This window comes from Onychostruthus taczanowskii, unplaced genomic scaffold (genome assembly GCF_017590055.1).
Source record: "Onychostruthus taczanowskii isolate IOZ18803 unplaced genomic scaffold, ASM1759005v1 scaffold12, whole genome shotgun sequence".
Taxonomy (NCBI): Eukaryota; Metazoa; Chordata; class Aves; order Passeriformes; family Passeridae; genus Onychostruthus; species Onychostruthus taczanowskii.
The window spans coordinates 2,451,827-2,471,946 of record NW_024498351.1 but is presented as its reverse complement, the minus strand read 5'-3'; the positions used below and the strand labels follow the sequence as shown (position 1 = coordinate 2,471,946).

The 20,120-nt window shown below is 42.4% G+C and overlaps 1 protein-coding gene across 6 annotated transcripts in view; it reads left to right on the top strand.

The window, feature by feature from the left end:
* The window catches only part of SLC20A2 (solute carrier family 20 member 2), a 56,959-nt gene that overhangs the window by 23,801 nt on the left and 13,038 nt on the right, over nucleotides 1-20,120 (top strand). For all 6 annotated transcript variants that reach the window (XR_005952023.1, XM_041395869.1, XM_041395868.1 and 3 more), the window contains exons 2-8: nucleotides 613-1,163; nucleotides 5,823-5,963; nucleotides 7,176-7,261; nucleotides 9,259-9,355; nucleotides 11,345-11,461; nucleotides 12,119-12,322; nucleotides 13,756-14,344. Coding sequence is in view for 5 of the 6 variants with exons in the window: in XM_041395869.1 (XP_041251803.1) it covers nucleotides 875-1,163; nucleotides 5,823-5,963; nucleotides 7,176-7,261; nucleotides 9,259-9,355; nucleotides 11,345-11,461; nucleotides 12,119-12,322; nucleotides 13,756-14,344 (1,523 nt within the window). In the remaining variant the exon portion in view is untranslated. The remainder of the gene's footprint in view (nucleotides 1-612; nucleotides 1,164-5,822; nucleotides 5,964-7,175; nucleotides 7,262-9,258; nucleotides 9,356-11,344; nucleotides 11,462-12,118; nucleotides 12,323-13,755; nucleotides 14,345-20,120) is intronic.

Genomic DNA, 20,120 nt, shown 5'->3' with positions numbered 1-20,120 from the left:
GAAAAGCTGTAAGGAAGCTGTATTCTTACTGCATGGAATGTGATAACAACAACAGATGAATATTAATGTTCTTTAGAGTATTTTCAGTGGTATTTCCTAGACAGATGTGCATATAAAATAATTTTTCAAAGGACAATATCCATGGCTGCAGCTGATAAAATGTTGAGAGCTCTGCTGAGGTCAGTGGAGCTGGGTGTTCTGTATCAGCTGGGAGTCAGGCTGTAGGTATGCTTTATGTACTCTATATGTCTTATAATCACTGGGTGCAAAAAGCCAAGAGGAATCCTCCTGCTAGAAAGAGGGCCTATTGCTCCGCTTGGTAAATTCAACATAAACAAAATTCTCAAACTTTCTAAATCCTTTTAAATTGCTCAAAAGGTTTCCTTGGTCAGTGATATTGCAAGAAACATATTGCTTTGGAGGTGACCTAATTTGAATCTTTTCTGAATTGCTTTATGATCAGAGCAGTCACATGCTGAGGTAGGACCCCATTAGTGGGTTTAAATCATCTGTTTACTTCTGAAAACATGCATTATTATGAGTTCTGCTGAGTATTCCCCTTTTTTTTTTTAAATTTTCTTTTCTTTTTTATTTTTTTTTTCTCTGTTGCAGGACAGAACATCGCAGTCCTACCGGTTTGGAAGCAAAATATGGAATGTGTTTCACTGCTGACCGAAGGCAGCCAAATGAACAGTATTTATAGTAGTTCGAAAATCAGCAGTTAGCAGTTTCTTCACATTCTAACACTACCCAGCACTTTCCAGAGAGAACTCATTGTTTACAAGAAATCTGCTTTCCAAATCCGTTGCGGTGCCCTCCAGCCTTGACTATTAACTATTTGCAAAGGGGAAGCTAATCTACAGTTTGGGGAAAGATGGCAATGGATGAGCACCTGTGGATGGTCATTGTGGGTTTTATCATTGCTTTTATTTTAGCTTTTTCGGTCGGTGCGAATGATGTTGCAAATTCTTTCGGAACGGCTGTGGGCTCTGGTGTTGTTACTTTACGCCAGGCTTGCATTTTGGCTTCAGTTTTTGAAACCACTGGCTCCGTGTTACTGGGAGCAAAAGTAGGAGAAACGATTCGGAAAGGTATCATTGATGTTAACCTGTACAACAACACTGTCCCACTGCTGATGGCAGGAGAAGTGAGTGCAATGGTCGGTAAGTAACACTTTCCTATTCCTAGTAATGTTTGTCACGCTGTTAATTGTGAGCATTGTTAATTGAGTCTCCCCATCTTCTGGACCTGCACATCTGTTTTTGTGTGAATGCAGGGGCCTGTATTCCTTTTTAAGTCTCCTATATTTTTTTAAAATGCTTCTAACAATTTACATTTTGCAGTGGTTCGGCCACTTAACTGACAGATGAAAAGAAATGTTTAACACAATGGATCCTATATGTGTATAAGACACTGAAAAAAAATATTTTGGAGATTTTTGTGATGGTAAATGGAAAATATAAAAGTCTAGCATTTGTGTCTGTGCAGAAGATCCTACAGAATCAGCAATTTTCAATGAGTGTGTATGAGAAGGAATCCTTTTTTAAAACGTTTCAGAAAATCCAAACACTTTTGTGTAAACTGATTGCCTGGCTGAGTGACTGCAATTAGTCCTACACTTCACCCTTGCCCACGGCAAAACTAAGGGAGCAGTAAAGATAATCACGCATTTAAGATCTTTTTAGTTTTTCTGACCCAAACGACAGCCGGTCAGCCCTTAGAGTCTCTCTCCTTGCTTATGTTTGTAGTTAACTAAATCTCTGTTCAGAACAAACAGCATATTCTGAGGTAAGTAACATTAAGCCACGGTATTTACCCTTTGTTTATGTGCAAGAGGCTTTGTGAGCTTTTAGAGAGCTGCCTCAAGGAGCAAACCTGCTCTTAAAGGGCAGGAGGCAGCAGGGAGGAAACCCTTTATCTGTGGGAGAGGCCATGCCAGCCCTCCCGCCTCCGTCGGGCAGCTTGCTGATTTACACAAGCATCGCAGCATCCTCTGCTCGAGAGGGATGTGCCACTTAAAGATTTTCTTCCTTAAACCTGACCTAAATATTATTTCCACCTATCCCTTCTAACCTCCTCACAATTTTTACGCAAGGCCTGCACAGGAGTTAGGTGAGTCTGTGCAGACATTTACTACATGTGGTTATTTTTCTGTTTCCTTTGGGAAAAGGGAAAATTGAGTGCCTTTTTAAAAAATTTTCTTTTATTTTTATGGCTCGAAATGGACATTGAGTGACAGTTTCTGGAGTTGTCAGAGGTGGCTTTGTGTGCCTGAGAGTGTGAAGATAGTTCCCTTGGTTCTTTGGCTGCTCCTGAGCCACCTTTCCTTGCCCAAGGGGAAGAGGGGTTGGTTACCAGGAAATCACTGGGACAGCAGCCACTCCTACAGATGGTCCCAGTTTAACCCACCTCAAGTGCTCCTGCCCACCCCACCCCATCAGTTCCTCTTTCCTGATACCTTGCAGGGTCAGCTGTGGGTGTTTGGTCTTTCCCTCAAGGTGCAGGGTGGCTTTTTAGCACCATCCCACTTGCATCTGTTAGCCTTGTGCTTGCTGAGATGGCTCAGTCGCTCCCCGTGGGTGAGCCGGGAGCACTGCACACCGTCTGAAGTGTGAGTGACCCGCATGCTCTTGATTCCCTTTGAAGGAAGGGTCCGTTTTCTTTTCTGGATCTATTTCTGGTGTCCTGATCCTGGCAGGGCAAAGTTTTAAGTCTCAGATACCCCCTGCAGAGGCAACTGGCCAGAAGCTCAAAGAAAACAACTTATTTGCATGCCTATTTACATAAGCCTGTGTGAACTTCATGACCAGATGCATTCCCTTTCTCCAGTAGGGGCATTAGGAAGAAATTCCACATTATAAGTCTCAGAATTAATCACAAGTTACAAAATGCAGATTTCAGTATTTTTTTTTCTCAAATCCATCTCTCTTTTCTCTGGATATATGATACATTTTTTCTGTGTTTTCTCTTAGCCTTTTTGGATGTTTACTTTTCCTCTTTATGTTTTTGCTCTGCATTTTCCCCCACCCTGTTCTCTCATGCCTCATGATCATGTTTTTGCAAATGGATTTAGCTTCTGAATTTCAATGAGGCTTAAATGAGTCAACAGTCTGGGAGAGACCAAAAGTCACTGTATCCTCTTTCCAGATGTTGGTGGAAGATCCTTTGATGCTTGCAGCAAACAGCAGATGTAATTTTCAGGTCAACCTTTTCTCCTAAGAGAAAAGGAAGCGGGAAGTAATGGGATTAAAATTTTAATATGTAGCATTTTGTAGTAATTTGGAGCACATTAAAATGTTTTTTATTAGGCAGATGAGAAGTTAAGGACTGTTGCTCCTGGGGGTAGACTGTAGTACTTGCCCAGCATCAACTAATTGTCAGGCTATTGTCAGGACTTGCCCGTGTGTTGTTCTAGAGGTTCTGGTGCGAGCTGAAGCCAGCAGCTGATGCGGCTGAGGAGATGCCACAAACAGAGAGGACATCCCAGCCAGGATTAGCAGAGCCAAGTACTAAATCTAGTCCTGCAGGTGGTGTTTGGTGCAGGCTCACAGCTGGCATGGAGCAGGAGCCTCAGGAGAATGGATGAGGTGCCCTCAGCAGCAGGAGAGTGTGAAACACACCGTGGCCAAACGCGGGAGCAGGCAGCTCCTGGCCGGGGCAGTCTGCAGGCAGCCCCCTGTCCTCAGGGGATATTAACCCAGGGGAAATGGTGGGTCACGGTGTCCGCAGGCGTGGGCTCTGAATTTGGGACTCTGTGGCCCAGCCTAGTGAGGCTCCTGCTTCCTAAGTTAGTTTTGAGAAGGCAGAAGTTGAGGACTTATATTTTTTGTTAGAGAGGATTTAAAGCTTTGATGTAGGTAGTTAAAGCACTGCAAGTCCAGGAGTAAAGTCCTGCTCTGGCTTCCTTTGTATTTTATTCTCTTCCTTAATGCTTCCTTAAACTTCTTTAGATTATGCAGTGTCCTTCTCAGACCATCCATTGGTCCTTCACCACCTGTTTCTTTCTCTACTGTTTGTTTTCAGTTTTCAGTTGAGCAATCTGGTCTAGTGGAAGGTGTCCCTGTCCATGGCACAGGGTTTGGAATTAGATGAATTTAAGGTCCCTTCCAACACAAAGCATTCTGTGATTCTATGAAGTTAAATAAACAAGAAATAGTTCCGTACTCCCTCTGTTTCCCCCAACAATAAACCCAGTCCTCCTCACTAGACATTTGCAGTGCAGCTGTGGCTTGGTTGCATTTCTCCTGTTTTTTATACTGAGTATTTTGTAATTACATATCTATGAGTAGCTTATCTTTTTATTTGGCTTCTTTCAGATGTGACCATCTGATTTCTCCTTCTCCTCACTTCCATTTGCTGGTCTCTAAGTTCATGTCAAAAGTTTCAAAGTGTTTTTATTTTTATTTTTATTTTAGTCCAGGGGAAAATAAGCCAAAAAATTAAAGAGCAGGTGTTCCTTGATTGATCTAGAATTTCCACTAGCAAGAGAAGTAGCAGTTGTTTTGGGATAGTATGCCAGGAGAGATCGGTTTTACAAACTGGTTGACTTCCAAATGCAGCCACATATGATACCAGCAAATCACTGTTTGCAGATGGCTCTGTTTCAAGACCTTCAAACCATCTTCTTGTGTTGGAATTGAGGATGGAGGTTGAAACTTTGGGTAGTCTGCCAGCATATGTTCAGTGGCCTTGCTTTAACACCCATATCTGCTGCAGATCTGTTAAGAGAGGTGGCATGAGCCAGAAAATTCAGGATCTCTTATGGCAGTCTGATTGCTGCCACTGGTGACTCTATACATGAAGATTCAGTCTTAAGGCCATGAAGTATTACAATGAAGAAGAGATCTTTTTGTAAGAATTCTCTAATATTAGAGGAGGTGCACAGAAAGCTTGTGTCACTCTCAAAAGTATTTTGATGTCCTGAGGCTAGTGCCACTGCAAGAGAAGCAGGGATCTTGTGTCTTTGCAAAGTGAAAAGGAGACAGAGCATGGAGCTGCGTGCTTGAGTGCTTGGTGTGATCTGTGTCTGATCTAACTCCTGAAAGAGGTGCTTGGGGTACTTTTTTTTCCCCTGCATTCTTGGCCAGCATTCTTCCTGGATGTCTTGCTGGAATGCCAGGTGTTGCATTTACTTTGTAGACCATTACCCACTGTCCCTTATAGGGGAACTTATTTCCTTATGCCAGGGTATCTTTGGCTTCTCCATGATTAACATAAGCCTTTTCAGCAGTCTTGAATTTCTCCTTGAATCCTTCTTGAATTTCTCTGCAACAATGAGCTGCAGATGAAGGCAGAGAGAGTGTCTGTATTCTTTCCTCAGTCCATTTTTCCTGTAGAGGACTGGATGGCTGTGTATCACTGAGATGAAGCATAAAATCTCTCTGTCCCACAATTTGAACCTTTCTCTGGTAGTATCCAAGTTTAGGAGCATGGGTAGTTCACTAGTGAAACAGTGAATGCCTCTTCATGTTGATCACCTGGAGGCTTCCAGGGTCAGCTCTCAAGAGTGAGGTTGTCTAAGCTTGATGTACACTGGGAGCAGTTTGTGTACTAAATACTGAAAGCAGAACTGTCATGGATTGTAGGGAGCTGTTAGTCATAAACAGTCATAAGTAAGATGTAGCATTCTAAGCTGCTATTAAACTGTCTTAGTATCTGCTTTTAGAGACAGAACAGGAACAAAACTCTCTTTAGAAGATCTCCCTTATGCATGAGGAGTGTAGGCAGCACTTGTAAAAGAATGTGGGCACGTGGCAAAGAATTTTCTGCTTTACATTGTTGTTGTTGTTGTTGTTTATACCATATCTTTTATTTGTTTCTAGGTTCTGCTGTTTGGCAGCTAATTGCATCGTTCTTGAAACTCCCAATATCAGGGACCCATTGCATTGTAGGTGCTACAATTGGATTTTCTCTGGTGGCAATTGGCACACAGGGTGTCCAGTGGATGCAGCTTGTCAAGATTGGTAAGTGCTGTCTCCTTTTATGTGTGAGGGTATGTGAAATAGTGTGTGCTGCCTGCGAAAAACATTCCCAGAAATCTGCTTTGTGCCGATAGCACTCCCTCATTAAATCATTTTCCACCCCAGTCTTGTCATTCAGAAAATGCACTGGTGCCATCTTCATTAAGGGCTGCAGTGTGTCTACAGTGGAGAAGGGGGTAAAACAAAAGTTGTACTTCCCCAGTGGTAAGCTGGGGACACATTGTCCCTCAAGAAACATGCTTCAAGGTGACATTCCTCTTCTAATTCTCTTTGAGGCAGCTCATACTACCCTATTCTTGCTCTCAACAATGTGAATGCTATCATGTGAATGCCCACAGTCATGTTTCTCCACCCACCACCTTCAGGGCATACAGCACATTTAACTCACAGCCTCCCATTGCCAAGAACAGTGGCACATCCAAGCAGGGATGTGATGGAGTGTTTTCTTATTGTTTTGGGAGCCTTTGGAACTTGAGGTGCAGCCTAAAGTCTCTATTAAAAGGATTTTATGCTGAAGGCATGGTAATATATTAGAACTTAAGCAATGCATGTGTTTTTTTAAAATTCTGTCAATAGTAAAAGAGTTTTCAGTGACAGCAGAATCAATCTGTTAACCATCCTGCAAACAATAAATCAGGGTGGATGAGATTTCCAGAGTGCTGCCCTAATCCAGTTTTATTGAAATCAGTGGGAGCTTTGCCACCTCCTTCAGTTAAATCATCCTGGACACTTGCAGTGCTGGCCTGCAAAAAATGTACACACATCATACATTACAGCTGATGCTTCTGTGGCATTTTGGAACTCAAGACTGTTACTCTGGGAGCAGCATGTCATCCTGCTAGATGCAGTTGCTTTCCACTTGCTTGCAACATTCATGGTCATGGTAATTAGGAAATTACAGCGCTTTCTTGGTCTACTCTGATTCAAACTACAAGAAACTTTCCTGAGGAGTTTGATTGCTAAACTTGCAAAATTAGCAGGAAATGCTTTGGCTGTTGTTTCTAATGGCGCTTAGCACTACTTTGACTTTCATGAGTGTCGGTGGACATCAAGTTGCACCAGTTGTAAGTAAACATACAGAACATTCATTCCAGTTGTACAAGAACTGTTTTGAATTTATTGCTCATTAACAATGTACTTAACTATTGTGCAAGAATACTGTTTATTTCAAGTTTCATTCTTTCTTCAACACAGTTGCCTCTTGGTTTATTTCCCCACTGTTATCTGGCTTGATGTCTGGAATCCTATTTGTGCTGATCAGATTCTTCATTTTAAACAAGGTAAAGAAGTCTCATTATTGTAATGAGTGCTTAGTATGAAGATTGGGTTTTAGCCTCCCATTTGAGTGCTGCCATTTCCATAGATGAAAGTTTATAGCTTCTTTTTGGACAGGAGACCAGTCATTTTTTTAATAGCCATTTGAGTTATACTTGCTCTTAGCAGTTCTGAAAGCTCACAGTAAGTAATTTGACAAGTATTTGAGGCTTAGAAGGTGCTATGTGATAATTACTATTGTATATTCTGTTAGGTCAGAGGATGGTACATTGAGGCTGGTTTTATATTAGCACAAGCTTGCTGGCATTGACTTAGCCTCACAATTGCTGATCTGTCTGTAATTTAAACAGAACAGTCCTCCCTTGGAGATACTCTAATTGGTATTTTAAAGTTGTAAAATTTTAAGCCTTGGCTTTCCAGCACATCAGACATTAGAAGATGGGCATGTGCCTATTTTGTAGATTCTCAAGAAACCTGAATCAATGGGTTTTATTGACCTGAGGCAAAATCAGTCCATGTATTTCCAGTGCAAAAGATGACTTGCCTGCCACCCAGCATGGTCTGGAAACCTGAACTGCCTTTTCCATTTCTTTCACACCATTCAACTTGCTAAAATGGGGAAGTGAAGATCATGACAGTGACCTAAAATAAGGGACACTATATTAGCAGTTATACAGGGAACTTAAATAGATGAGGGATTAATTCTTTTGCTATAAATAGCACCACCTGTAACCTCAGCTTCATTGTTCTTTATTTCTGCTCTAAATAAATGTCAGTGATAAAAACAGATGATAGATTTGATCAGATTCAGCTTTGTATAAAAAACAACTCAAGTTGCATGAAGGATAAGGAAAGGTTCCACTATTGTATTTAAAGCCTAGCAACTTAAGAAATTAGCCATCAAAATCATGTGAACTCTGGTATTACAGCCATATATTTAAGCATTCAAGAGGCAGAAAAATTCAAGTTAAAGAAATTGCCTCCCAGCTGCCGTCTGTGCCATTCCCAAAGCAGTAAGATCTGTAGAGCTTCTGACGTAAGCAGGTAGCGACTTGTGTACAGGCATTAAAAAAAGAGCAGTTTTCTAGCTTGTGAGTCTGGGGCCTGTTAGAGGGCTCCATGCCCTTGTTGGGGATGTCAGTGAATAGCAGCTGGCCCTGCAAATACAGCCCATCTGCATCCTGCTTAGGGACCGGGCATAGCACAGGGTGACCACAGCCTTTTCTCAGCTCCCTGTGTAGCTCGTGGCAGCAAGAAATAAAACCACATTAGCCAGCCCTCAGCTTTGCCAGGCTCTTTGCAAACACTTCGAGGAGCCCCTCAAAAGGCCAGAGCAGTCCCTCACAGAGGCTTTGTCCCTGGCTCACACGCTGCGTTTCCGCTGCTCCGTCAGCCGAGTCTTTCCTTGTGAGTGCTGAGAGTGCAGTGGGCAGCAGACACGGTGCCCTGCTAAACATTGCCTGCTCACTTTGTGTGTGTCACCTGCTTAATGCAGCCACACACTTGGGATTTCAGAGATTTCTGTTAGCTGCTAGGAAGTGCCAGGCTGTCTTGGTTGAAGAAGAGAGCTTAGGAATATGGTTTTGAGATGGATGCATTGTGCTGCTGCTTGTAGTGCTAGTCCAAAACATCAAAATCCTCTCCTGCTTGGCAGCCTTCAGTCACGCTAAGTGAAAGGGACTCCTCATCTTGGACACAAAATAAATAAGAACACACCTGCAGAAAGAAACCTGCCCCCAGGTCACTCAGCAGCTGACTGGGAAGTAAAACATGAGTCCCTGGTTCCCATGGACAGTGTCAAGCTCCCCCAGAGTGCTGGTACTAGCCAGGACCAGCAATGTGGACTTGGGTGTAACCAAGCAGGTCACCATCCTTTCCCTGACGTCCAAAAGCTCCATCTGCTTGGCACTGACTCAGGAGCACATGTTTTCCACGTGGAAGTTCATGCTGACATGAGTCTGTTGTGAAATGCAGCTAATGTTTTTGCATGGTTTCTCTGCAGGAAGACCCTGTGCCCAATGGTCTCCGTGCACTCCCCGTGTTTTATGCTGCTACCATCGCTATTAACGTGTTTTCCATCATGTACACGGGAGCACCAGGTGAGTGAGCCGGGGAGGCACGGGAGGGAAGCTTCCCACCATGTGTAGGGATCCTCTGCCAGTGTCACCCAGACACCACAGGGTTGTCTCCTGTGTTAGGAGTTAACAGAGCCAAGAGTAAATCATTCACCTCCCCTCGTGCTTCTGTTTGTGCATGTGTTTTTGTGAAACACTCCTGATTGCTCTGGTTAGTGGGGAAGAGCACAGCTACAAAAAAAAATCCCTCTTTAGAGGAAGGAAAGTTACTGAGAGGCAGCTTTGGCTTTGTAAATCTGAGCAGATGTTGAGCTCTCAAAGGTGTTCTAGGTTTGGTCATGGGGGAGTGAAGGTTCAGAGCAGGGTGGGAGAGCAGGTGCTGTTTGCTCTCAGTGTCATACCTTCACTCCACTGACAGCAGCAGAGTCGCTGTTCTGACATGTCTGGCTCCAAGGCTGTTATTTAAATTTACTTCTTTATTTCCCTTTAATGATAAGAATCCCCAGAACTGTTTCTTCATTGAATGCATCTCCTTTCTTTGGTGTTGTGTTTTGATTGCAACTCAGTGGAAGGAAATGAAGGACTTTATTTGTATTTTTGCATATTTGTATATTTTATGTGCACTTACATGTTTGTGTTTATTCATATATATATTTATATCTGAATTTTTATATTAGTTGAATTTTTATATTGTTGTATTTATGTTTGTATATTTATATTCTCACATATTATGTTTATGTATTTGCATTTATATTTTTATAGTTTACTGAAGTGGTGTATGTTTAAACACACACTTCTAGCAAAAGGGTTCAGAACCAAAATATTCAGTGATCTCAACTACTTTGTGGAAGACTTTGGTCATTAAATGTTATCTTTAGGTTAGATTATTGTCCAAGGACTATGAATGAAGAGGCAATTGAAGATAGACTCCTGAACATGGCCCTGAATCAAGAAAGCAGGCTCAGAAAGTGACCTTTTTTGAATGGAAATATTTCTCTAAAATCCAACACACCATATGTACTAGATCAATGCAGTTGGTAGACCCTACTCCATAGCATAAAGTTACTGGAATTAATAAAAACTTGAGAAATTCCCAATTTGAAGGTGACATTACTATTCCTCTTAAGTCTAATTGGCCATGTATCCAAGATGTTTAACAGTAAATCAGCTGTATAACTCACATTTCCTCATTAGTTGTTCTGCAGAAGTAGGTCAGGCACTCTGCAATGACTCATTAGGCAAAATAAATGAAATAAGAATCTTAATGTTCCCTCTGTTTCAGCTTAGCAGTCTCTAAAGTGTGTGAATAAAAAGGTGGGACTCCATTTTTGATACTGGGGAAATACATATTTACTCTCCAAGGCCTCTGTTCTGGCAACATTTACTCACAAGAGTGAATTAATCACGTAGGTTTCAAGATAGGCAGTGTATATATAGGTTTGAAAGATCAGAGTCCAGGCTCTTTCTTCATTGAGAGTCAGATTGTTTCATTGAACAGGTGCAAGGATCTCTGGTGGGGGAAAAATTACAGAAACACGAGTTGTTGATGTTGCTGTGCATTGCAGGACGAAGCCTCAGCTGCATTAAGCTCATATTGCAAGCAAATAAGGGCTTAGAGCAAGTTAAGCATCAGGCTTTATGGACCAGAGGAAAGGTCAGGTAAACACTTAACCCTAATGGGCAGCATGGTTTAATGTGCATTCATTTATAAAAGCACTGCAAACTTGTTTTAGCAGCCCTGATGTGGGGCTTTTACCCTCTGCTCTTTGGGAAATAACATCACAGTGGGGCAGCAGGAAACTGGAGGACTAAACCTGCAAATGTTTTCATGTCAACTACACCTTTAAATACTGCAGTAACTGGTAATGTGTTAAAAGTCATCAGCTCCTTCATGTTGGCTTTGAATGCACTGTGAACACTGGATTTTCTGCAACAGACTGCTCTTCCACTGCCTGGATAATTAAGTCATGTCAATTAATGGCTTGCTTCGGTTTTATTGCTTTGTCTTTACAGTACTGGGACTGATACTGCCAATGTGGGCCATTGCTCTAATATCACTTGGTGTGTCCTTAGTATTTGCTGTCTTAGTCTGGATTTTTGTGTGTCCCTGGATGAAGAGAAAAATAGAAAGGAAGTAGTTATTTGATGAAATGTGAGTGAAATAAAATCATGGAATATTACATTTCAGAGGTGGAAGTGCCCTTGAGGGGTCACTTAGTCTAGTCCCTACCCATAGGCAGGATGTGCCTAAACTATTCCTCTTGTATTTGTGTAATTTGCTCTAAAAAATCTGCAGTGATAGAAATTCAAAACCTTCTTAGGTAAGCCATTGCTTACCTAAGTTCAGAAGTCTAGCAGAAACAGCAAAATAAAACCTGGAATATAATCTGGTTTCTATTTTATTAAGAAAAAATTAGAGAAAAAGCCTGTCAGAATGATTATCTTTAAGTTACTGTTTTAGCTTTGCAGTAAGTTGGGCTGATCACAGCCATAGTTGCTTTGCTACTCTCAACAAATTCAGAGAAAAGTTTCAGGTTTCATTAACAGATGAACAGCACAGTGTTTTACTTCAGTTACGTACTTTGGTGAATTTTATTGTAAGAAACAAAGATGTTGTAGAATTTTCACACATGAACATAGTAGAGTGTTAGGAATAAATAGTGTGTGTATGAAATGAAGCTTGGTTATTGTAGCCAAGTTAAACCATGCTGTTGATGCAAACAGTGGAAACTTAAGTAACAAGAGGTATAGGTTGGGTTTAAAATTACAGTGCTATTCTTTCCTTAGGCCGGTTAAAGAAAGATGCTGCACTGTCAAGGATATCAGATGAAAGTCTTGATAAAATTCAGGATGAAGAAACACCAGTCTTTAAAGAGCTTCCTGGTGCCAAAGCATCTGATGAGAGCACGATTCCCCTTACTGGCTCAGTAACAGAAGCTGCTGGGGCATCAGATAATGTTGCAAATGGAAACCATCCACGTGTACCCTATGGTAAGGAGCTAAGACAACTTGGACGGGTTGTTCTCTTCCTGCTTCAATGAGGTGTCTTAACTTTTCAAGTAGGTCTCTGCTGTAAATAGTAAATTGGGGTTTGGAATTTCCATCTCTAATCCCTTTTCAGTGCTTGTTTGGAAAGATGCTCATTTACAAGTGACATTTTCTGGAGAGGACGTGAAATCAATTACATTTGGTTTGGCTGTATTTCAGTTTCAGAAACAGCTGAAGAAAAATGACTTGCCTTTTTGCGTTGCTTTACTTTGTATTCTTAATGGTGTTTCCATCCTACCAAGCAGTGGAAAAATACAGAGCACACAGATTGCTGATGTATGAAGGTTAAATACAGGATAAAGATGATTAGCATACTACAAAAGAAGATGAAAAGATTTGGACTTTAGTTGATAAATGTATGACCATTTGGAGCATGTCCACTGGAAAAATGTCACACATTGTTTTCTGAACGTGTATTTGTAAGAAGTAGACTTGTGCATAAAGCTCTTTCTGTTCTGCCACGTGGTGGGAACACCCCCCTTCACTTAGCGGTCTGCTGACTTTGATATCGCTTTGCTAACATCTACAAAGCCCTGTAATTTGGTTAATAAATGCCCAATATATTCAACTGATTCTTACAAAATCAAATAAGTCATGACGTGGAGCCCTTAGAGTGTCTGCTTCCAGTTTAAAAATAGCTAAACCCAGTTCTGAATGTTGCACAGTGAAAATCCAGGAAGTCAGGAAGTAAAAAAGACAGTTTCTTCAGAAGTATCACCTGTGATACATTTTGATGTGTGTCCTGCAGTGTATGCTAACATTAAATGCATACAGTGGAAGTATACATCATGGTATTCATATAACTAGTATATAGAAAATGTTGCAATAGCTAAGGAATACTTCTGCAGAACATGAATTTTTTGTTTTTTTAAAAATTATTTTAAAAAGCCATGTAAATGTCTCCTAAACAAATGAGTATGAATGAAATGTCTCTTAAACAGATAAGTCCCAGTATGAAAATGCAGTAAACCGCATTTCAGAAATCCTAATTATTCCTATTCAGTGTAGACAAAAGCTCAGAAAAAGCAGAGCTTGCTTTACAAGGAAGGAAGTTAATGGAAATTTGTATTTTCAAAGAACCAGAGGATTTAACCATCAAGTATCACATTCGAATAGCTGATCCCAAGTGATTTGCTGCAGGTCATACAGCATGACTGGGGAGACCCAACACTGGAGCAAAGCTCTTTTTGCATAGGAGATGAGAGACTTTATTTTGAAGTGAATTGAATCTTGGCTTATTCACTGCATGTAGTGCAAATTGATCTTCTTTGTCCTGTATTCTCAGATGTTGGCCACATTATTGTCTTGTGTTAGAGGAAGGGGGCTTTTGTATTGCATTTTGTGTAAACAAAACCTCTGAATCTCTGCCTTTTCAGGAAGGGCATTTTCGGTGACGCACACCTCGGTGAAATCACCTGTTTCCAATGGCACCTTCAGCTTCGATGGCCACGTGAGGAGCGATGGCCACGTTTACCACACTGTGCACAAGGACTCAGGTTTATACAAAGACTTGCTCCACAAAATACACCTGGACAGGGCCAACGATGAGAGGCCCACTGCAGAAAACAACTACAAACTGTTACGGCGCAACAACAGCTACACCTGTTACACTGCTGCTATTTGTGGCATGCCCGTGCATTCCTCCTTTAAGGCAGCGGATACATCTACTCCAGAAGACAGCGAGAAGTTGGTGGGAGACACAGTTTCCTACTCCAAGAAGCGAGTCCGCTATGACAGCTACTCCAGCTATTGCAACGCAGTGGCGGAGGCAGAGATCGAGGCGGAGGAAGGTGGGGTGGAAATGAAGTTGGCCTCTGAACTCGCAGATCCTAACCGGCCCCCCGTTGATCCTGTGGAAGAGGATAAGGAAGAGAAAGACACCTCTCAGGTCCATCTACTTTTCCACTTCCTCCAGATCTTAACAGCCTGCTTTGGATCCTTTGCCCATGGAGGCAATGATGTCAGGTAAGAGGATGAGATCTCACAAACCAGCAATTTTACAGTTCAAGTACATGGAGCAAGGTTTACCAGCTTTGCTGGTTGGAAGGCACATTCATTTCTGCAGGTGGATGATCATCAGGGCTGTGTATCACCAATGTCCTCAGTGCTTTCCAGGAATTGTACTGCTTAGTCTATGGTTTCTTTTGTTCTCAAGGGTAAAATCTTTTTTATTCACTGATAAATAACTGTGAAGTAATTAATTTAATTTACCTTTCATTTTGGCAATTGGAGGCATTGAGATTCCACCCAACATGCCAACCACTGTAAAAACAAACAGGACAATCCCAGCCCTGCAGAATTTGAAGCCTATTTTAACTGCAAAATCAGAAACTTTCAACAGACGAGAGGTTTTAGACTATTTTTGCTGTTAGATGAATTTCATCTCTTGTCACACAGCACCTCACCATCTCAGTGCCACGTGGCTGAAGAACAGTTTGGGTGGGTTTGCTGTGCCACTGGGAACACTGTGTATCTTTCCTTTAGGATTTGGCTGGGTTGCCTCTTCCCTAGACCTGGAGCAATCCATTTGGTATTTAATAGACGCTTTTTCCAGTATCATGATAAGGTCCCCTGAGAAATTCTCTCAAGTGGCTTGTTGGAGCAACTATCCTTATTTGGGTTGTGGCTGGGGCTGTACTGAGTCCTCTTCCTGCTGGACCCTTGCTGTGTTAGCCATGCCCTGATGGTGTTGGTTTCAGTGTTTTCAGCAGGACTTTACAGCATTTATGATTTTCATTGTCCTCCTTAGCCTTCTGGGCAAACCCTGTCCCACTCTACAAGGACAAAACTTAATGCTTCTTGCTCTTGTCAGCCTCCTAATTTAACTTGTAACTCATAGTGAAATCACTTACAAACATGTTTCTTTGCTCCCCATCCATCCTGCATCCTGGGAATTCAGAGCAGGGCTTTCTGAAGAGCCTTTTGTACTTCCTTGGTATCCGCAGGGATCTGGCTCTGGGAAGGAGTCCAGAGGCCCCTCATCCTCTGGATCAGAGGGCAGTGGTGTAGCGTTCTTTCCTCTCAGATGGTTTCTGTTGTGAAGGATCTTTGCTCTCATCATACTGGCCAAGAGCAAAGACCCATGGGAGTCAATATCCAAGCTCTGCAAGTGGCCAGCACCGAGTGCCGAAGGGAACACAGGGATAAGGACAAGAATGCTGATATTTCTTGTGATGTATCCTGGGAAATACCAGGGTATTATGCAGAAAGTTCACAGCCTACCTCAGCAGGTGTCACAGCTCCTTTATTCCCTGCAGGTGATGCTTACTCCTTAAGAACTCACATGTTTATGCATGCATCAGTTGCATGTTATATAGGAGGAAAGGGTAGTTGATTTTCTTAGAACTGATCTGTAAGGATGCAGTTAGTTCAGAAATCAGATTTGGTGTTGACAGGAGCCGGTCAGGATGAAATACAAAGTTCAGACTCTATGCTGTAGGTGTTGTTGCATCTTACAGCCGTATTCCCTTAGAATTTTGCATTTGGACTAGCTTGTTACTGTAGCAATATCCTTTCCTGAAAATTCGTATACTATTAGTGTTTTTCAGATCCCTAGTTCTGTTGGTGATCCTATAAAATTTGCCAGGAAATGTGTTTTTATTAAATGCTGTTTATTCCAAAACCTCTTCTTAAGCTGAATTCATGTAATTGCAAAACTAAAGAACAAGTCAGCTTCATTTTCTCAAAGCTGGTAGAAAAGCAGAGGTGCTCATGTGTCTAGCATTGGATAGGAACCCATCCTTGCAGTTGTACTGAGTTCCAGCTAAAGAATAAAATTAAAGACCCCTTCATATGCCTAGAAGATTTATTAGATAAAATTCTCTGGGAATGCCAGTATCTGTCTTTTGGATCATACGGCAGAGATGTTTTGTCAGTCTTTGTGTAGTGGAGCAAAATCTGTCTGGGCTCTGCCACAGGTTGCATGAAGATCTGCAGAGCTTGAAAGGCAGTGCGTTGTTTAAAAAATGATGCAGTAGAACCTAGTGAGTAGCACAGCTTTCTGTTCACATTTATGTAAGAAAGTAAGCCCTGGCAGTCCATCTTCCACTGGCGACTGCTATCTTTTAATCTCCCTCCTTCGTACACTTTCCTTTGGCTCATTTCAGGTGCTGCTGTCAAGCTCATGTTTTTCCTCAGCCTTGAATCCTGTTGTTAAAATCCTGCTTTCCTCTGCATTTGGTTTTAAGCTCCTCACACATGTATTTAGGATAGACCTCCATTGTTCACATCTTTTTCTTTGGACTTGACTGCAACATTTTCTTTCCATATCCTGGAACTTACTCTTGTGCCATGTTTTCTATTTATTTTCCATCAGCCTGTTTGTTGGTATTTCTTGAAGGGACAGGAGGTGATAAGAGGAGCAACAAGAGAAAAATAAAAAGCCAATAAGAAACTTAAAAATTGCAGGTGATTGCACGGTAAATGATTGACCTGTTTTAGAGCATATTTAAGCATGGGGCATACAGTACAGACAGAACCATGATGCAGCTCAGAAAAACTTCATGGATAAGAAGTGCCCCATATAGTTTGGACAGCACTTTGGTGGACAAAAGATCATATGGAGATATCTTTTGTTTCATTGTCCAGGATTTACCCAGACACCTGGAAGAGTTAAATCAGTATTTTTCCCTCACTGCAGAACTAATTCTTAACTACCTCGTGGGGTAGTTAGACCCCAGTTTCTTCTGAGATGATGCTTTTTAGATTCATAACAAAATCAGGCATGTTTGCTGTAACAGGTGATGTTTGTAGCCATCAGAGCTCATGCTCAGGCTGACATCAGCAAGGATGCTGGCTGGGGCAGCTGTGTGTTAAAAGGAGAAGGGAGTGATGGTAGCTCCTTATTTGGGTGACTGTTTTGTTCAGACCATCCTCTCCAGCCCCTGCCTCCAAGCTTATGTGCACTGTGTCAAGGGTGCTGGAGCCCTTCCAGGGCTGGGACCAGCTGAGCCAGGCCGAGAGCCTTGTGACACCACCATGCACATGGACTGAATGAAATCTAAAGAATTTAAAATCCCACATAAATGTGTTGGGACAGAACCGCTGAAAAAAATGTTGTTGTTGAAGTTAATTAGCGGCGCCAAGTGAGCAGGTCCCACTGGCTCAGCAGCCGAGCACAAAGGGAGTGCGTCAGGTCAGTGCAAGGGCAATGGGAGAATAAAAAGGGCAGGATGGAAAAAAGACCTGGGCCAGGAGCGTGACACAAGGAGAACTGCCAGCTTCTAAATGCTTGTTCAGAGCCAGCTTTCCAGAGAGGCCGGGAGGCTGGGCTTTGTTGGCCAGCAGGGATTATATGCACCTATGGTTGAGCTGGACTGAGCTTATTTTTCTGTAGATATGGGCTGATTCAGCAGGAATTGTCATCTGGAGCCTCAGTGCTTCAGCCACAGCAGTCTACCTGTGTAACAACAAAATAGCAGAGCAGTTGCTGAAGCTGTAGGGTTTGTGCTGTGTTTTAAAGTCTGGAAGCATGTCTGAATTAACTAGTTCTCAAAAACAAAGGCAGATGGTCAGGCTGTTTTAGGCATGGCTAAAAAGGATTGCTAACCCCAAAAAGCTAATATAAAACTTAAAAACTGCAGGTAATTGCAAGGTAAATGATGGACCTGTTTTGGAGCATATTTAAGCATGGGACATACAGTACAGACAGAACCATGATGCAGCTCAGAAAAACTTGATTGATTAGAAGTGCCCCATATAGTTTGGAGAGCATTTTTGGTGGGCAGAAGAACATAAGGAGATCTCTCTTGTTTCACTGTCCAGGATTTACCCAGACACCTGGAAGAGTTAAATCAGTATTTTTCCCTCACTGCAGAACTAATTCTTAAGTACCTCATGGGGTAGGTTAGACCCCAGTTTCTTCTGAGATGTTGCTTTTTAGCATCATAATGAAATCAGCCATCTTGCTGTAGGAGCTGATGTTTGTAACCATCAGGGCTCCCTGTTCAGCAGGGATGCTGGCTGGGGCAGCTGTGTGTTAAAAAGAACAGGGAGTCGTGTTTTCTCTGGTGCTCAGCACAGCAGTGGCTGTGGCTGCTCTGCTACTGGGCTTGGAATAAGAAAGCTTTGAGCAAAGAGTGTGTTTGCCCCACAGTCCTATCCTAGCAAGTGGGAGGGTGCTTTTGTTGATTGCTCAAGCAATTTCTGGAGCTTGTTATTCCTTGAATTCTTGCAGTCAAAGCAGGATGACCCAGAGAGAGATGCTGTAGGTCAGTGTGAGTTTTGCTGATTAAACTATGCTGTTTATGCTGTGAGGAAAGCCTGAGCCTCATACTCCTACACACCTGCCCATGCATGTGTTCAGTCATTTCTCACACAGATTTCTTCTCCTATAAATGGGCAACCTCTTCTGTCACTTACCACCCTCCTTCTCTTCCTCAGGCCATCACTCCTGCTGTCACAGGAGAAGCCTGGGGGTGTCAGAATGACCTGTGTGCCTTGGCTGGTGTGAGCAGGCAGCTACCTCTGCCCATGGACTCAGGCCATGCAGGAAGGTTGATTTAGTGCCCTGCTGGTGGCAGGAGGCGTGATGCTGCAGCTGAGCACGGTGACCAGGGACCCTGCCACCTCCTGTGTGTGTCTGAGCATGCCAAGGGACAGGCAGTGCTGAGGTTTGGCTGGTAGATGCTGTAGGGAGGAGAAATCTGCCTGCAGTCATTTCACAGGATCTCAGTTTTCCTGAGTTCCTGCTGCAGAAATTGTTGGAGTGTGTGTCTGCTCTAATTAGATTTCCTGTGGAGGACTTCAGGACTCCCCTTGCATATTCATGCTTAGATATTAGGAAAAAGGGATTGTTGGAGTTAGAGTCTGCAGGTAATGTCATATAGATTTATGGCACAAGTTTGAGAAAGAATGCCTCTCATTATCCAAACAATTATAGGCTACTTTACTGAAAAAAGGATTTAAAACCATTTCAGAACTATAGTAAAAATAGTTGATTTAAAAAAATATATTTCTGCCCATTCTTTCAGTGGTTTTAGGGAAGCTGACTGCTACTAGGTAGGGAATTAATTTTTAAGCAAAACAGCTTGAAAAACTAGGAAATGTATGCTTGCCCAAAATACATGGAGAAGAGCTTTCTCCTCTCACCTTCATACAGATTTCACTGTAGTTTTAGGTCAGAGTGCACAAACAGGAGTGAGATTCAACTTCTCCCCCTCTTCTTTAAGTAAAGGCAACGGGATTAAAGGAGGGAAGGGCCAGACCATTGCCAGTATCTCACTGCACACGGAGAGCTTAGTGGGATTCAGCCTCTTGGCTAAATAAGGAGTCTAAAGGAGCTATAGTAAGGCTGGATTACAAAACAGGTATTTCTTATTTCCTCCCTGAGACCTGCCGTCAAGATCACTTAGAATATTTAGGAAGCTAATCTGTCTGTTATATTTAGTGAGGGAAACCTGATTTCTAATTTCTTCCCTTTTTAATAACAGTCCATCCTGTAAGTCCAGCCTGTGCCCCAAGTAGATGTGAATCTTCATTTCTGTCCTTAATTATGCATGTACAGGACATTTTTGTATTGCCAGGCAGGCAAGTCAGAGAAGAGCAGCGAGAAACGGGGTCTCCAGTGGGCATGGGAATCCCTCCCCATCCCTCTGAGCAGGGCTCATGGCTGGGCTTGCCTGGGGAAAAGCTGATGCTGGTGGGCATGGACCCAACCCTCCAGGATCCAGGGCAGTGGGGTTTCAGGGCCAGTATTTGCAGGACACAGAGATGAGCTGCAGGAATAAAAGCATGTCCACCC